This window comes from Rhea americana, unplaced genomic scaffold (assembly GCF_003343005.1).
Source record: "Rhea americana isolate MKP2758 unplaced genomic scaffold, rheAme1 scaffold_281, whole genome shotgun sequence".
In the NCBI taxonomy this organism is placed as follows: Eukaryota; Metazoa; Chordata; class Aves; order Rheiformes; family Rheidae; genus Rhea; species Rhea americana.
In genome coordinates, this window is record NW_028186403.1 from 329199 (window position 1) to 345070 (window position 15872).

At 43.3% G+C, this 15872-nt stretch overlaps 1 protein-coding gene across 1 annotated transcript in view; it reads right to left on the reverse strand.

The window, feature by feature from the left end:
• Positions 1–4454: 4454 nt before the first annotated feature.
• Positions 4455–15872, reverse strand: part of GRIN2B (glutamate ionotropic receptor NMDA type subunit 2B) — a 210853-nt gene continuing 199435 nt past the window's right edge. The window contains exons 10-13 of the mRNA XM_085308779.1: positions 12447–12607; positions 10162–10349; positions 8215–8453; positions 4455–6362 (exon numbers count right to left, since the gene is read on the reverse strand). Of these exons, the coding sequence (XP_085164905.1) occupies positions 4455–6362; positions 8215–8453; positions 10162–10349; positions 12447–12607 (2496 nt within the window). The remainder of the gene's footprint in view (positions 6363–8214; positions 8454–10161; positions 10350–12446; positions 12608–15872) is intronic.

Consider the following 15872-nt stretch of genomic DNA (forward strand, 5'->3'; position numbering starts at 1 on the left):
GCTGAGGAGGTGGGGCCGGTGTGCTTCTTTGCTTCAACTGACAAGTCCTGACTGCAGCTTTTCTTCCCTATTATTTATGATATGACATGACAAGTTCCGATATTGCCCTCACTGGAAGGCGTGGTAGGGACAGAGAAGTGCTACACCAGCCTGTGTTGTGTCAAGTTACAGTAAAAAGCTGCTGTGAGTATTCCAAGGTTTATTATGTGGAGATCCATGGCTGCAAGTTCTACCTGCTGGCTGCCTTCCACTGTGCATGGCACATTTCTGATATTTTTGGAATATTTCCTCCTCCGTCTCCTTCTCCTCACATCCTCCTTCAGCTGAGTACATACACTCCAGTGCCACTTCAGAAGAGCATGGCTCATGCAAATACCTCTCAGAGAGCCATGCCCAGGGCTAGAGTGAGAAGGCAAATGTCAGAAACATTGCCAAAGGCGCCTAATCTTTCCCAGGAGACTGGCTGCAAATATAGAGTAGAGGTCAACAAACTGTAGAGGATGCAATCATTTTTTGCTCATTTTTCTTGTGTGCAGAAATTTTCAGAAAAGGAAAATGTTCCCAGCCACTGCCCCAGAAAATACTGGTGTTTCTACAGGAGAGAGAAAGAAATGGCAAGGGAGGGATGTGGAATTTTGTCAGGCTCTCATATGAAAGCCCATTCTTTTTTGGACAGGTAATAAACAGCACATGGGTGGTATTCCAGAATAGACAACACCTGCTGCTAATATTACCTGATTGATTCACTTGAATACTTAGAATGAAAATACACCAAATCTAAAATGCTAAATATATTATCAGAGTTTAATAACATAATTGATTTATTTCTGGATTATGAATTACACCCTCCCCCTCCCAAACCCTCCCCTTCACCTCTGTCCCAAAACTTTTTGACCTGTTAGAGCTAAAATAAACAAAGCAACCAGAAAAGATCGCTTATAGGAGAAAGGATTAACCTGATGGACACATGGCCTAATCTATTATGGGAGAAGGCAAAACACCAGACTCCTGCAGTTAGACCAGTAGTTCAATCCAGAATTTCTAATCCTTCTTTTCTGGTTGCCCTAGAGCATTCATTTGAGTGGTTTGTGGCACAGTTAATATTTGCAGAGCACTCAGAGTGTTAACAGTGCTACACAGTATCAACACTAGATAATGATTTTGGCAAACTGTCATTTGCCTATCAGTGGAACAAGGGACAGACCAGTTCGGAGAAAATACGAACCAACTTTCACCCCAAAACACAAAAATCAGAACCTTTAAGAAGAGATTTGAGAAAAGTTCCATTAACTTCTTTTTGGTTTGTTTTCGGCTTAATTTCCCTGCAGAGCCACCCTCCAGGTTTCCTTGTTCCAGGTGGGGAGGGACGGAAAGTACTGAAATAACTGCCAAAGGGATTAGCTGCCCTTGCCAGCTGTCAAGCTCCCCCCCAAGCCCTTAGAAAATACCAGAAATTCTCATGAGCTTTCCCAGGTCCAAGATTTCTAAACCAAAGTAGCATTGGAGAAGTCTCTTAATGTCAAGTGATGGTCCAACCTGAGCGGCCAACTTGATGGTTCACCCCACCACTATCAAGACTGTGTAATGCCTTGAGGCCCAAACTCCACAGAGAGCTGCTGGTACAGAGAGTTTTTATGCAAAAAGGATTTGGGGGTGTTCCCATCATAACATGAAACCCTGCTGGCAAGGCTTGAAGTGACGTTCCGGCGTCTTCCATTCATGAAGATAAAGGTGACAGGGCGATACGGGGGGCCTTGGGGGAACACAACACACATGATTTTCTCTCTCTCTCATTTTTTTTCCTCATTCATACGGCCTCGACCCGCGTAAACCGCTTCCAAAAACGCAGCCTGAAAAGTCGTAGAAAACAAACAGAACGGAAACAAACTCCCCCCCACACACACACCCCACGACCTGAATATTCACAAGAAGAGAAACACCAATTTATACAAAAACGCATTAAAAAAGAAATATTTACAAATGTAAGGAACGCCTTCTTGATGGCCACTGTCAGAGGCATCTGACAAGCTGCCATGTGTTCTGGATTGCAGATCGCTCTGTTAATTTGTTTGGTTTCTTTTTTTTTTTTTTCTTTTTATACTTGTAATGAGAGAAGAGGGAAAGAATAAGAAGTTCCCTTACCGCAAAGACTAAGGGGTAGCATTACAAAGACTCTCTCCCTCTTCTCTCCTTAATTTCCACCATGAAATCTAAGGAAATATCCCCCTCACCCACCCTGCCCACCCTCTCCTCATACTCTTTACTTTACAGGCAAGTCCCACCCTCTCCCCACCCCAGCTTTAAAAAATAAATTAATAAATAGCTAAATAAATAAAAGGCCTTCTGTTGGCTTAAAAAGAGAAAGAAAAGATAAAATCAACCAGTGTGCGGTGAGGAATGAAAGAGAGGTGGCTTTCAGCTCCAAGGAATGTGGCTCATAAAGAAATGGCTGCCATCTCTGTTCAGTGTCAGTCCCCAGGAGTGTCCCCATGCCATTAACACAAGGCTCTTTCAAACTTCCCTCTGTGGAGCCATGGTCATTAAGACATTGGGACAGACCCAGAAAAAAAAACAGGAGGGACTTTGCCACATGTCTCAGGATGGGAGAGATCAGCCCACACTCCCACCTCAAATTCTCTGGGAAAAGAAGACAAATGAAAGGGGAGTTCAACTTCTCATTCCTACCATTGCTTCCTTTAGTTTAGTTTAACTTGCATCTAAAATGACACAATGGAAAGAAAAAACACTCTTACTAGATACTAGGTGCACCAGGAAAGCTGTCACTACAACTGCAGGGATGGAAAACCCTAGGCTATTCCAGCTTTGCACCTGTGCTAGTATCTCTCTCTCACGCGCAGATGCACACGTATATATACACACACATCTCAGCCTTGCACGCCTTGTCTTCAGCCTCAGCACAAGTTTCTATGCTCTCTGGCATTTATTTAAGCCCATCCTCTCCCAGGAAGACAAGCTGTATACTTCCTCTGTACATTCAATAGTAAATATACATATATATTCCCCATGGGTGTGCACACCCTCCTCCCATTTCCACTTGTGCAAGGAGGTATTGAAACAGTCCACCAACATTACCACAACCACATGCACCCTTTATAGCATGTTTCTTCTCCAGTACCTTGCCAGTATTGGCAGCAGGCACTCTGCTCCTCTTGTTTCAACCTGCTGGCCAAGGGTAAGGAGGGCAGAAAGATGAAATCTTTCTTTTTTTGATGAAACCTGCCGTCCTTGCCAAAAGGATGTGCCAAAACAGGCTTGGTGTCCCCTGAAGTGACAGTGACAAATCTCCCCATCTTTGCCCTGTACTCTTGAGCTCTATACCACTGTGTTTGTTATCCAGACACCTTATAGGATTGTGGGTTTATTTTGCTTTCTCCACAGATATTTCAAGTATAAAGTTATTGTATATACTCACATATAGGCTAACTCATACTATACACTGCTCCCACCCTTGAAGTATGTCACAGCTAGCAAGCAACTCACAGTTAGCAAACCAGCCCTGCTCCTCTGTCCCCAGGCTCCTGTCATTTCAGTGCAAACCAGCATCATCTGTCAGAGCTCCCAGAAGCCTCCCTGATTCCAAGTTGCTTTCCCACACTCAGAGCCCACTTCCTTTCCAACTCTCCCACTGGTCTGTCACAGATCCAATGGTTGTAATAGTCATAGTGAATTTGCTAGCCAAACCTGCAGACAATCCTTCTCCTCTCCCACCCCCCACATCCCCCAACGAACAATTCAAAATTTTAGCATAAAATTTCTCAGCATATATGCAAATATATATATATATAATATATATATATATATTTCAGCCCTAAGCCCCCATAGTCTTCACAAAGTAATGCAAAGAGAACCTCAGAATAGCTAACGTGTAAGTGCATCATCAGGTTAGTTGTGTAATTCCCCCTTCACTTTCTCCACATCTTCAAACATTACTCTTTTCTAGACAGTTTTAGGAAGAGTTGCCTGAGCAAGCATATTTTCCTGCATGTCCATTATACTGCTTCTGCTGTCTCCTCCTGCTACACACACGTGTGTGTGCATATGCCTTTCTTTGATGGGAGCCAGTGAGAGTGAAACACTAGAGTCACTGTCACTCCCCTTCACCCCACCCTTTCTCTGCCTTTTTTTTTCCTTGCCCCATGAAACCACAAGCAAGGATATCCAACTCCGACGTCACTGTAAAGTGCAATGGCCAGGAATGGAGGAGAATGGAAGGAGTGAGAACATGGAAAAAGAGATAAAAGGGGGGGAGGAAGGGAAGTAGAAAGAGGGGAAACCAAAGAGGTGGCACTTGTCACCAGTGCTGCCCTACACAGAACTCCAGTATCCCACAAACTAAGGATGACCTGGGAGAGTAGCGGATGGGATTGATCCCACCCCACCCTCCCACACTCCACATCCACCCCCAGTTCCTCCCCGCGTTCCTCCCCTCTCACTCAAACGTCAGACTCAATACTGGAGAGTTTCTCATAAACATGCCCGTTGCTGGAGCCATTGAAAGCCCTGGGGTTTTTGTTGTTAGGCACACAGGGGTTGGACTGGTTCCCTATACAGATGTCCTTCTGGAAACGGGCTGGCACAGCCCCATGAAGGGCTGAAACCACCGGCTTGTTGGTGGTGACGATGGCTCGGAAGTCTGGCCTGGCTTTGGGCCCTCCTGCCACCACAGGCTGCCTGAAGAAGTAAGATTTGCTGCCGTGGAGCAAGCATTGGTCATCCCCAAAAGTGGGGATGAAAGGGTTTTGAGTGACCCGGTCAGGGTAGAGCGACTTGCTGAGCATGTAACCCCCACTGCTGCCGGGGTTGTTGTGGTGGTGGTAGCTGGTGGCGGGCACTGAGGACTTGTTGTTGGCAAAGGTGGTCTCACTGGCTGGCATCTCAAACATGTGGGCATAGGGGCTCCCCTCCAAAAAGCGGCCCTTGTCCTTGAGGCTGACGCTGCGGGGTGCCAGGGCCGAATCATCCTTCTGCAGGTCCACAAAGGTGTCGTAGGAGTGCTGCCGACGGAGCTTGTTGCGGTTCTTCTTCTGCACTTTGGAGGCAGAATTGGAAGGGCTCTGAGGATATTTGGAGGAGGAAGTGGCGCTGGTGGCCACGGGCACGGGGGCAGGTGGCTGGTCCAGCTCTTGGAGTGAGTTGTCCTCACTGATGTCATAGAGGTTGCCTGATTTCTTGCAGGCCTCGCACCGGATGCAGGCCTGGCGGGTGGAGTTCTGCCCCACCACTGCCGGCGTATAATTGTGCAGCTTAGAAGGGCAACCACGGCAGAAATTAGCCCCAGGCCGGTCCTCCCAGTCTAGGTTGGTAAGGTTCTTCTCCCATGGCGCTGGAACTCCACTCACAACACCATGCTTGTGCTCGTTGCCCCCACCGAATTCCCCTGAGCCATGCTTGTGGTGGGCCCTGTTGGTGCAGGACCCACCACCTCCTCCTACCGTGTCACGTTTAAACTCATCTCCGCGTTCTTTGTAGATATCCGTCAGGTCCACATGTTCCCAATGTGGTGAGTTCTCCTTTGCCCGAAACTGGTCCAGGTAGAAGTCCCGTAGCCCTTCCTTATCCCTGAAGTAGCGCTTATGGTCAGGTGAGCGGGGTGGGCGCCGGCGGTAGGCCAGCTCTATCTCGTCAAACTCCCGCCGGGACTTGGCAGAGGCTGGGCGCTTCTTCAGGCTATCCTTGTACTGCTGCTTCCGCCGCTTCGCTGCATTGCCCTCAATGTTGCCATAGGTGACCGTGTGGGTGGAAATGTCAGAGACATCTGAGCGGATTAGGTCATCGTGTGCCCCACTGCCTCCGTAACGGTCACTCTTGAAGGAGAACTTGCCATAGAGGTCACCCAGCTGGCTATGCTTGGCAGGGGGCAACCCCAGGTCCAAGGGCTTCTTCCCAATGGACCGCGACTGGGCATTGAAGGGCGGGTTGTCACAGTCGTAGAGCCCATCAATGGAGCTAGTGCTGCCAATGCTGTGGGGGCGGTGGTGGTGGTGGTAGTGGTCCTGATACACATTGCTGTCCTTCAGCTGGAGGTTGCCGAAGGTCCTTTCCACCTCACTAATATAATCGCTGAAGAGGTTCTCCTCACAAGGGGGGTTGTTATAGGACTTGCAGTCTGAGTGGGTGAAGCTGCGGCGATGCTCAGAGATATCGTAGACCGATGACTCACGGCGGATAAAGTCCAGGGCACTCTGCGGTGAGCCATTGACCCCTGACAGGTTGGCCATGTTCTTGGCTGTCCGAAGCAGGCGGAGGATGTTGGAATGGGTGTTGTTCATAGTTGCCGTGGGGGAGTTCATTGCTGACTGGCGTTCCTCAATGGCCACACCATGGATGCAGCTGTAGATGCCCTGAAATGAAAGGAAGCAGAAAGGTGAGTGCTTCTGCAGAGAATACACAAGAGGTGCTGGGAAGTGGGAAAGCAAAACTTGTCAACCTTCCATCACAAAGAACAATCGAATGAAATCCAATCAGATGTGCACTACCAGCCCTTCCTTTTCTGCTCTTCTCTTTTGCTTCCTCACATTTTTTGCTTCCCTCCTTTTCTCTTCCTCTCCTTTGCCTCATGTCATATCTGCATGATGCAAGCATACCTGCTAGCATCTGTAGGGGTTATTCAAATTTAACAGGTGTAATATGGAATTGCAAATGGAGAAATAATATCCTTGAGAAGTAAAGCATCAAGATAAGACCAAGGATTCTGTGTGGATGAGAGGAAGTGAGTCTTTCCGGCGATTGAAATTCATCTAGACATCAGCGAATCAATGAGACAGGAGCTTGCTTAAAAGAGAACAGCTTCATTTGTCATAAAACTAGCCACGTTATTCACTAGCACATATTAGAAAAGGCAATACAGAGAAAGAGCAGGACTGCCAAATGGGCATTTAGGTCTTTTGCATATGATAGTGCGGTGCGATGGAATTTTTGATTACTTTTAATTACCTTCAGTTAAATTTAACAATGACTGACTCTGAATTGACATCCCTGAAAGTCCTCTGTTCAACCTCAAATCAGACAGCAGTAGCGCCTAATTCCTCCACATTCCCCACTAGCTCACTTCATCCATGACACAGACCATTTGCAAGGGCCATTCCCAGAGGCAGAAGGAAAGGGGCTCATTTATTCCTTGCCATGCCAAATGGCGCCTGCTGATTAATGTCAACTGTGAAATGGGCACCATCACATCATGTTATCATTTGATCTCAGCAGCTAGATGATGATTAACTCTTTTTAGAGATTTTGCTAACCTGGACCAGGTCTAACAGGCAATTTCAAAATGAAAGAATCTGTATTCTGCTAAGGATCACCAAACTTCATCTCCTCCATCTCATTCTAGAATAAACCGGATGAAAACTAACAACATACAAGAAAGGCTATGTCTTGTATTCGAAAGGTTTTGTCATTTCTCCTCAACAATATATTACACAGCAATGATATACTTTTTGCACAATCAGAGCTAATTCTGTTGCAACAGACAGTGAGGTCAAAAATGCCGAGCTTTGACTTCACTTCAGAAACGATCAGTAGAAAGGATCAGCGGCTGAATGAAGAAGAGGGCTCTAAGTGGGACACTGCTAGCTACAGTAAAAGCAGAAAAATGACTCAGAAATGCCTAGAATCTGCTTTAGATGTAAATATTATTCCCTAAAGCATGATTTGCATAAAGCAATTGCTAAGTTCATGTGGTCACCCTCTCTAGAAGAATTTCTGCATGGTTTGGGGCATGACTTTCAGTTAGGGACTTCTGACTGTTCAGGATAGCACAGTTCTTACCTAACACAAGTTCAGCTGAACAGCTGTAATAAACAGGACATTGAATACTCTTAAATTTTTTATCAAGTTATCCACTGTAATTTGACTTGTTCCCAAATTTGGCCTCCTTGCAACTTTCTTTGCAGAAGCAATTACAGTTAACCTTGCTTTATACTGAGTTTTCATTTCCATGTAAAATTTTCTTTTCCATGACCCTAACCCAGCTGAGACCAGAGATGTCAAAATACCTATGAAGACAGTTCCCCCACAGGAAAACAGGAAATGCTCTTGCAACATTAACAGGGAAAAGTTGTCAGCCTTTGCACTGGAGACTGCCACTCTATGCTACCCACATGCCAGGCAGTTCTGGTGGATTTCCCCATTTCCCATACCTAGGACCACCTGATTAAATCCTGAACCTGTTCCTTACTGCTAGCTAATGACACTCACCCTGCTGATGGAGAAGACCACACCAGGCTTGCCAGAGCAGACACCCATGAAGCAGTGACGGAACTGCCAGTAAAAGAGGTGCTCGCAGATGAAGGTGATAAGACTCAGGGCCATGGCTGCTCCCAGCATGTAGAAGACGCCTGCCATGTTATCTATATCCAGCTGGCTGCTCATAACCTCGTTCTTTTCATTGTGACAAATACCAGTGAGCCACAAAGCTTCTAGCTCCTCCATCTCCCCTAGAAAGACAGAGAGAAGGAAAGAAAAAGGTTAGCCAGCCCTGCAATGACTTAGAATCTCATGCAGGAGCAGACTGAATGTGAGCAGCTGATCTGCGGTCATTTCCAGCGGTCATGCTCTGTTTCCACATTTGTTACATGGTCACTGTGGAGTTATGTCCATGAAATGTTCTGACTACCCTTCTGATAGGGGCAGGTGCAATTAGGCACAGGCGAGGTGACAGGCTTTTTCCACAGTCAGATATTAGTCATGGAAAGTCATACCACAGGACCAGCTACCCCATTCCCTAAGTATCTACAGCAAGATACTGAACAAGTCTACCAACTGACTGAAGATCTCACCTCATAAACTTTCATATTAGGTCAATAAAGGAAAAAATCAATGATTGATACTGGTAGACAGAAATGAGTCACTTTTAAATGAAAATATTGTTCATTTCCAGCTCAAAATTCAAAATGTTGCTTTTTAAAAGTCAAAAGTCTAATTCTGAATTTGTTTTTGACATATATGAAAATGTATGTTTCTATCTAGTCTCAAAAATATTTTTGTATTTTTACCTAGTTTTATTCCTTTCAGTTTTGTCCAAATTTGACATTTCCAAGCTTTGATCAACCAAAAATATTACTAACTTGTATAAGGTAGGAACGAATGTTCTGTAATCTAATTTCATATCCCCCCCCAACACACACAGACATTTAAAAACATCTGATGTTGCAGGTTGGCAATTCTTTTCTTGCCGTTAGAGAAGTTGTTTTTTCACATTTTCAACCTCCAATCCAGTGATGGGAAAATTCTAGATATTTATGTGGTATAACAGTATAGTCCTAAAAGCTCTATGGAGAGCTTACGTCTTTTTCTGAAATAATCTATATTAGCCTGCTTAAGAGGCATATCAGTTGGGTGGCCAATTTTCTGCTAAAGTATATCAGTTCTATGTTCTTTCTCTATTCCCTATACCATACGTTCTTTTCAGATTTCAGAAAAAAATAAATAGGAAAAAAAAATAAGCTGTGAATTTAAATTATTCAAAAGGAAGACTCAGAAAGGAGTGATATGGAGTAAAAAGGGACAGCTAAAGAAATATTTTCAAACAAGTAAACCCTTATCCATGAATAATTTTTTAAATATTAGCAATTTCTCTATTAAGGATGAGATGAATCAGTTAACTATAATATGCTGATTAATAGCTCACTCTAAAGTGTACTTCTGAGTCTCAAGTCCATCCTTGTTTTTTGAGGTTTTGGGTAACCTGAGTTAACTCTTTGCTCCAGAAAAATTCAATTCTTAATTTGGTCATTTCTACATGACTTGATTCTTTCTAGAACTGTAACATATGGGATGACTATGGAAAGTCCAGTATTATTTGTCATTTTGGTCATGGTAAAATCCTGAACGCACTGAAAAGTTCATGAAAAAAATCTTGTTTTCATAAGATATTTTTCAAACGGACATCTGAATTTATTCTATAAGTTCTCAAATGTTTTTGCAGTTGCATTTCATGTTACTGCTACCCTGCATAGACATTATAAAATAGGTACTACCCTGAGCATTTCTGGTACAATGTCTCTAACAGAGTTTTGCAGTTTGGCTTCTATTCTTTACTTAAATCCGAAGCACCAAAGCCCGGGAAATGGAACATCAATTCCATACATGCAAAGCTTTGTATTTCTTAATAAGACTCCAATTTCTCTTTTTCTTATCGCTTACCATCTCCAAAAAGCTGCAGAATGGCAAGATCAACCTGGCGCTTCCAGCCTGAATCCTTTTGGATGGCAATGCCATAGCCAGTGGAGGCAAACACTTTCCCACTCCCAATTGTTACCAGCTTGCAGCCTTCATCTCTGCCAGCCATGTAGTTTAGCACTGCTGCATCATAAATGAAAGCATCCAACTTCCTGCACAGATGAAAAAGAAGGGCATAGTACAGAAAAGACAGAATCTGCATGAGTTCATAGGTGTTCCTAGCTTAATCAAAGGCCAAAATGAACCTTTTCTAGATAACCTTTTTTCAGCTTCATCAGAAGTAACAAAAGTCTGAGCCTGGAAACTGTTTTCAGGTGGATCTAAACTATAAATGAGCACTGCATTTCTCTCTGACTCTTTAATAATCATCATTTCTGATCTGAAACAAAATTTGGAATGGAAACATACTGTAAGGTAAAGATGAACGAAGGGAAAGCCATGGGAATATCCATAGTCATAAGATTAGCTTAAATTTTGGTAATGCCTTTCATCTCACAGGAACCTAAAATATTTTAGACCGTATATCAATATTATATAGCAAAGCAGAGCCTGCAATAAGGAAAAGATTATCTCCAAACCACTGGCACAATTTAGCTAAGCAAAATATAATTTCCGAAATTAAATGTAGCCAGGACATTGTGTTTAACTCCCCAGTTACTGTGAAAAATCCTGCTGGATCTTTATCAATGTCAAGTGGCCACAGTGACAGCTTTATGGTTTTCCATGCTGAGTAGCTCTTTGGTAAAGAGTGCTTAGCTGAAAACCAACAGAAAGATTCTGCTTTAACATAGAGAAATCCCCATTATTGGCTGGGAAGAGCAGACAGCACAATGGATGATTGCTGAGAATCTTCTTCTCACCCCAACAGTGAAAGTGATTTGGGTGTGGGGGGAGTCTCAGAGGGGTGCATTTTCCACATAACCAGAGACAGACGATGAGTAAATCCTCCCACTAGATCTGAAATTAAGCACTTTCTGGTAAAAGACCGAAGACCTTCCACCTTCCACATTCTTACACCCACACTATCTTTTCAATCCCCCTCCTGCACATGTATTTTCAGCATGGTGATTATCTCAGTCCCAGTGTGTATCTGCAGGAAGGTCTGTCCAAGGGTGGGTATGAAGCCAGGATGACATCTACTGCAAGTGTTGAGCTCTATTTCATCTATATATTTCCAGGACAGAGCGTATTTATTTCCTGGATGATGACTACATTGGCAAATACTTTCTCAGGATGGTATCCAACAATGGTACAATCATTTATAATGGGCTATGCACCTTCTGATCCTGGCAAACAGGTTTAGAAATATTCAGTCAATCTAGTAATTAAATTGGCTGAACATCTTAGTTCGTGCTTTGGAATAAACTTTCTCATAAGGATGCAACACGGTATAAAGAAAAATTATTTTTTTTCAGCAGGGCTGGGTTCTGACAACCAAAGTGGTCTGTTGTGCATGGAGGCCTTTGATTATAAGTGTCAAGGACTTGCAAATATTAATGATATTTTAAGTTAGCTCCTCTACAGATCCATTGCTATTAATACTGGGTGAGCTGTTCAAAGGTTTTTTTTTTCTAATGGTTTTTCCTACATTTCCCAAATTACACAATCAAATACTCAGATTTTATATACTTCCTCATTATTCCAACAACATTTGTTAGACTCTTGATGCTAAAATATTCCAGAGGGAAGGGCCACTTGCAAATTATTTGCTTCAAGCACACCTTCCATTACACTGCATTAGCTACTGATACACTAGGGTGGGATTAGTCTGACAAGGATTGTTTCAGCTTCCTAATTAACATAATCTTTTATACACATAAGGAGGGAAAATAAAGGAATTTCCAATGACAATGCGAATGGTTTGAAACAAACTTTGCTCACAGAACTCTGTGAGTTTCTCTTGTGTATGCATAAGGACCCATCAGCATGAAACAGCTTGCTGAAGCGAGATCTTTGGGACTAATATACACAAGGCTAACATACACAAGGCTACACAAGATCCTCTTTTTTTTTCTTTTTTTTCAAACAGTCTTTTAAAGACAGGAAAACCTGAAACTCTTATACAAATGTTAATATAAAAACCTAGCTAAGATCATCACAAAATTGTCTCTAGTGTTCTATGTAGTCTTGCTATAGTTTTACCCATGGAATGATAATGGAGACTCATTGCCCAAACCACATAAAAAATTGCCAGACAAGCAGGCAGAAAAGTCAGTTTCTGTTGCAATTTTGGACAAAGCAAGCCTCACCCAGTCTTCAGCGAGAATAGTGCATCATCCACTCCCCTCTGATTGAACTTCACCATGTAGCTGTGCATTTCAGGGTAGTTGTTACGAATGTTCCTTTCTGTGCTGCCATTGGGAACCGTCCCAAAGCGGAAAGGTGGGGAGAAGTCATTAGGTTTCTGGAACTGGAGAGACAGAGAAAGAACATTTCTCACCATCTTTCAGCATGAAGCACTCATCTGCCAGGGAGAGCATGTTCTTCTCAGAGAACCTATGTCCGTTGTGACATGGAAGGTAGTTGTAATGTTATCCTTATGTCAGGTGGAAAATATTATTGAGAGGATATTATATTTCACTATTTTCAAATGTAATTAGTGACACAGAGTGAAACTCAGCGATCTTAGCTTTTTGTCCAATCTGGATTAAGTGCATAAAATAGCCAGTGATCAAAGATCAAAAGGAGGCTAGATAAAAGGAAAGGGAAAAAAGGAAAAGCTAATAGGGAGGCTGAAATGCTGCCAAGGAAATATTTTCAATAAAATCTATGTGTATTTTATCTACACAGTGCCATTTAGTTTCTAAGAAGTATCTTTTTCAGTTCTGTGGATGCCTTTGCACTTCCTGACTCTGCCTGAAGTAGAAGAGTAATTAATGAGAAGTAATGCCTCTCTGAACACCTCCTGCCTGATTCACCAAACGAAAGATCAGCTTTCAAACTTTTGGGCAAATTTCCCAAATGAAATTCTATTAGTGGTTGCGAGCCACTAGTAACATTTGATGCCCAGAACAGAGCTGGCAGAAGGAATACTCCAAACCTCTTGCTGCTCCCAGAAAATACATTCATCATAATATTCCCCTACAGCTGTAAGACTGTGAGATTTTATATGACACTTGCTTAATTCAAATCATAATCAATGCTCTCTGAGGATTTATGAGCAGTAAAATTTAGACTGTCAAGCATAAAGACCCCTTAAAACCCTTAGAACCAGCAGACAGAAAGAAGCACAGAATTGTAGGCCAAGAACTGAATAAGCACTAAAGAAAAAAAATACAAAATTAGGTTAGATGGAGGGAAGCCCTCTCTTCTTTTGATACATCAAATAGTACTTTGCTTGATACTAATTGTTGACTCTCAGCTTAGACTGTTTATTTGGGTATCTTAAGAAGCATGTTAAGAACATGCTAGCAGCCAGACCAAACCCAGTTAACATAACAGATCACCCAGTACATGAATATATGTGATTGTGCACTGCTGCCTTTTGTGGTAGAAACATAGTTACAGTTTATAGCTATAGCTCCAAAGATAGGCAGTCAGGCCTGACTCTTGAGTTTGGCTGAAACCTATTGTGGAACTCATTCAACTCAGCAGAGGACCCCAGAGTTATTAAATGTACTACACAAGTATCAGTGACCTTTGTCAGACGGAGTAAAACACTGTATCTTGTTGAGGAGGAATTTATTCACTGTGAGAGTGACAGAGCACTGGCACAGGTTGCCTAGAGAGGTTGTGGAGTCTCCTTCTCTGGAGATATTCAAAGCCCACCTGGATGCAACCCTGTCTAACATGCTCTAGTGACCCTGCTTGAGCAGGGAGTTGGACTAGATGATCTCCAGAGGTCCCTTCCAACCTTACCGATACTATGATTCACAGCATTTCAGGATTGAGGCCATCTAGGAGCTTTGACTGTGAGTAGGTCGAGGCACTGTTCACATCACTAGAATGAATGTATGGCACCTATTTCTTTGCATCAGTCAACTCCTCTGGCTGTGCAGGGAATCATCTCTCCAATTTGGATGAGATGGTCTGACCTGTACATGCACACAAAAGTATGTGAGAGAAAACACATGACCTACTGCTTTAAGCCAAAAGGAAGCATCAGGTCTGTTTTCTAAAACACAGGTTGGCACATCACCAAAAAAGAAGAGGTTTCATATAGCATAAAACAGGCAGTAAGGTGCCTCTTAAAACCTTGTCATGCTCTCAAGGGACAAACACAAGCTCATAGCTATCAAAATCTGTAATGAAAGCAAACTTTGATGAGAGAAAAATCACTGCAGCATGCTAAAATTATTCTTTTTACCAGGCTGATTAGAACAGCAGTTTAGGAGACCCATTGTGAGAACGACATTGCCACATCAGACACAAAGGAACAGTCTCTCTCCTGTCACGCTAAAGCAGGAATTTGCAAAGTGGGTGACTTGTTTCCCTGGAGGCTGCAGACTCAATCTTGTGGGTGGAGTGGGATCTCATCCCCAACAAGCCCTCCACAGAGGAAAGTCAGCTGGGCAAGCAGCAGATAGATAGGCCCAATCAGCACTGGTGTAGCTGCAGCATGCCCTTTGGAGAGGCAGAAGCTATGACAGCCTCTCTCTGGGCCCAAAGAGTATTAAGGGGAAAAGAAGTCTTAGTCAAAGTCTATTTTATACCTCCACTCTCTATCCCCAGTGATGCAATTCTTGGGTTTGCTTGTTTTTGTCACTGTGTCTATTAACTCAAACTAGAAGAATTATACAGTCAGGCTAGGCTGTGATATGGGGTAGTGATGCCTTCCTTGAACTATTCTTTGCTCCCTCTGTGTTCCCACACCCACTTTAACACCATCTAGCCAAAGGTGGAAGGTTTCATATCTCATTCTTAAACTCCTGGGCAATAAATGAATAAGTAAATGAAAACACTCCTCCTGAAGAAAACAGCTGTTCTCTGTAACTGGAAAAGCATGTTTCCAGAGAAGTAAATCAGGCTAATCTACAAAACCATATGCTAAGCACTCACTTAGCATCCCTTACCTCCCTATTCATTCCGCAGTCAGAACAATTCTTCCCCACACACTCACATGCACACGTGCTTCAAGCATAGTCTGGTGGACAATGAGACAGGAAGCAGTCTGAAAGGTTCCATGTGGGACTCGCACCAGAGATCTTTAACTTGGATGCCTAAGAGGAACATACATACATACCCATCCTCAGCCACATGGTTGTGTTTGCAAAGCTGAAGGCAATTGATGCCCAGCTGACTCAGAAGTCCACGGAGACAGAGAAAAGTAGCTAGCTTCTTCACCTTTGAGAAGTAAAACTGGTGCCTGCACACAACTTTCTAGCAAGAGAAGGCAGCTGAAAAATCCCCATATTTTTTGCTTGGCTGTGGGTGAGCACAGCTCAGTCCCAGAATGGAGGATTCTCCAACAAGCTCTCCAGGGCTAGAAATGGCTGAGTCCTCCTGAGCTGACTTCTGTCCCACATAACGCATAGTGACAGAGCATGAAGACATGCAAGCCTTCCTAAAAAACATACTGAGTATATTGAGGAAGTGTGTGTCCTGTCCTGGCAACAAGGTGGAAGAGCTTGTGTGGTGAAATTAGAGAAGACCCGTATGGAGGAAAGTTAATTGATAATAAAGATCTCGGTAAGGAAAGCCAATTGTAAAGCTGCCTTGAGGCCTGAAGGAGCAAG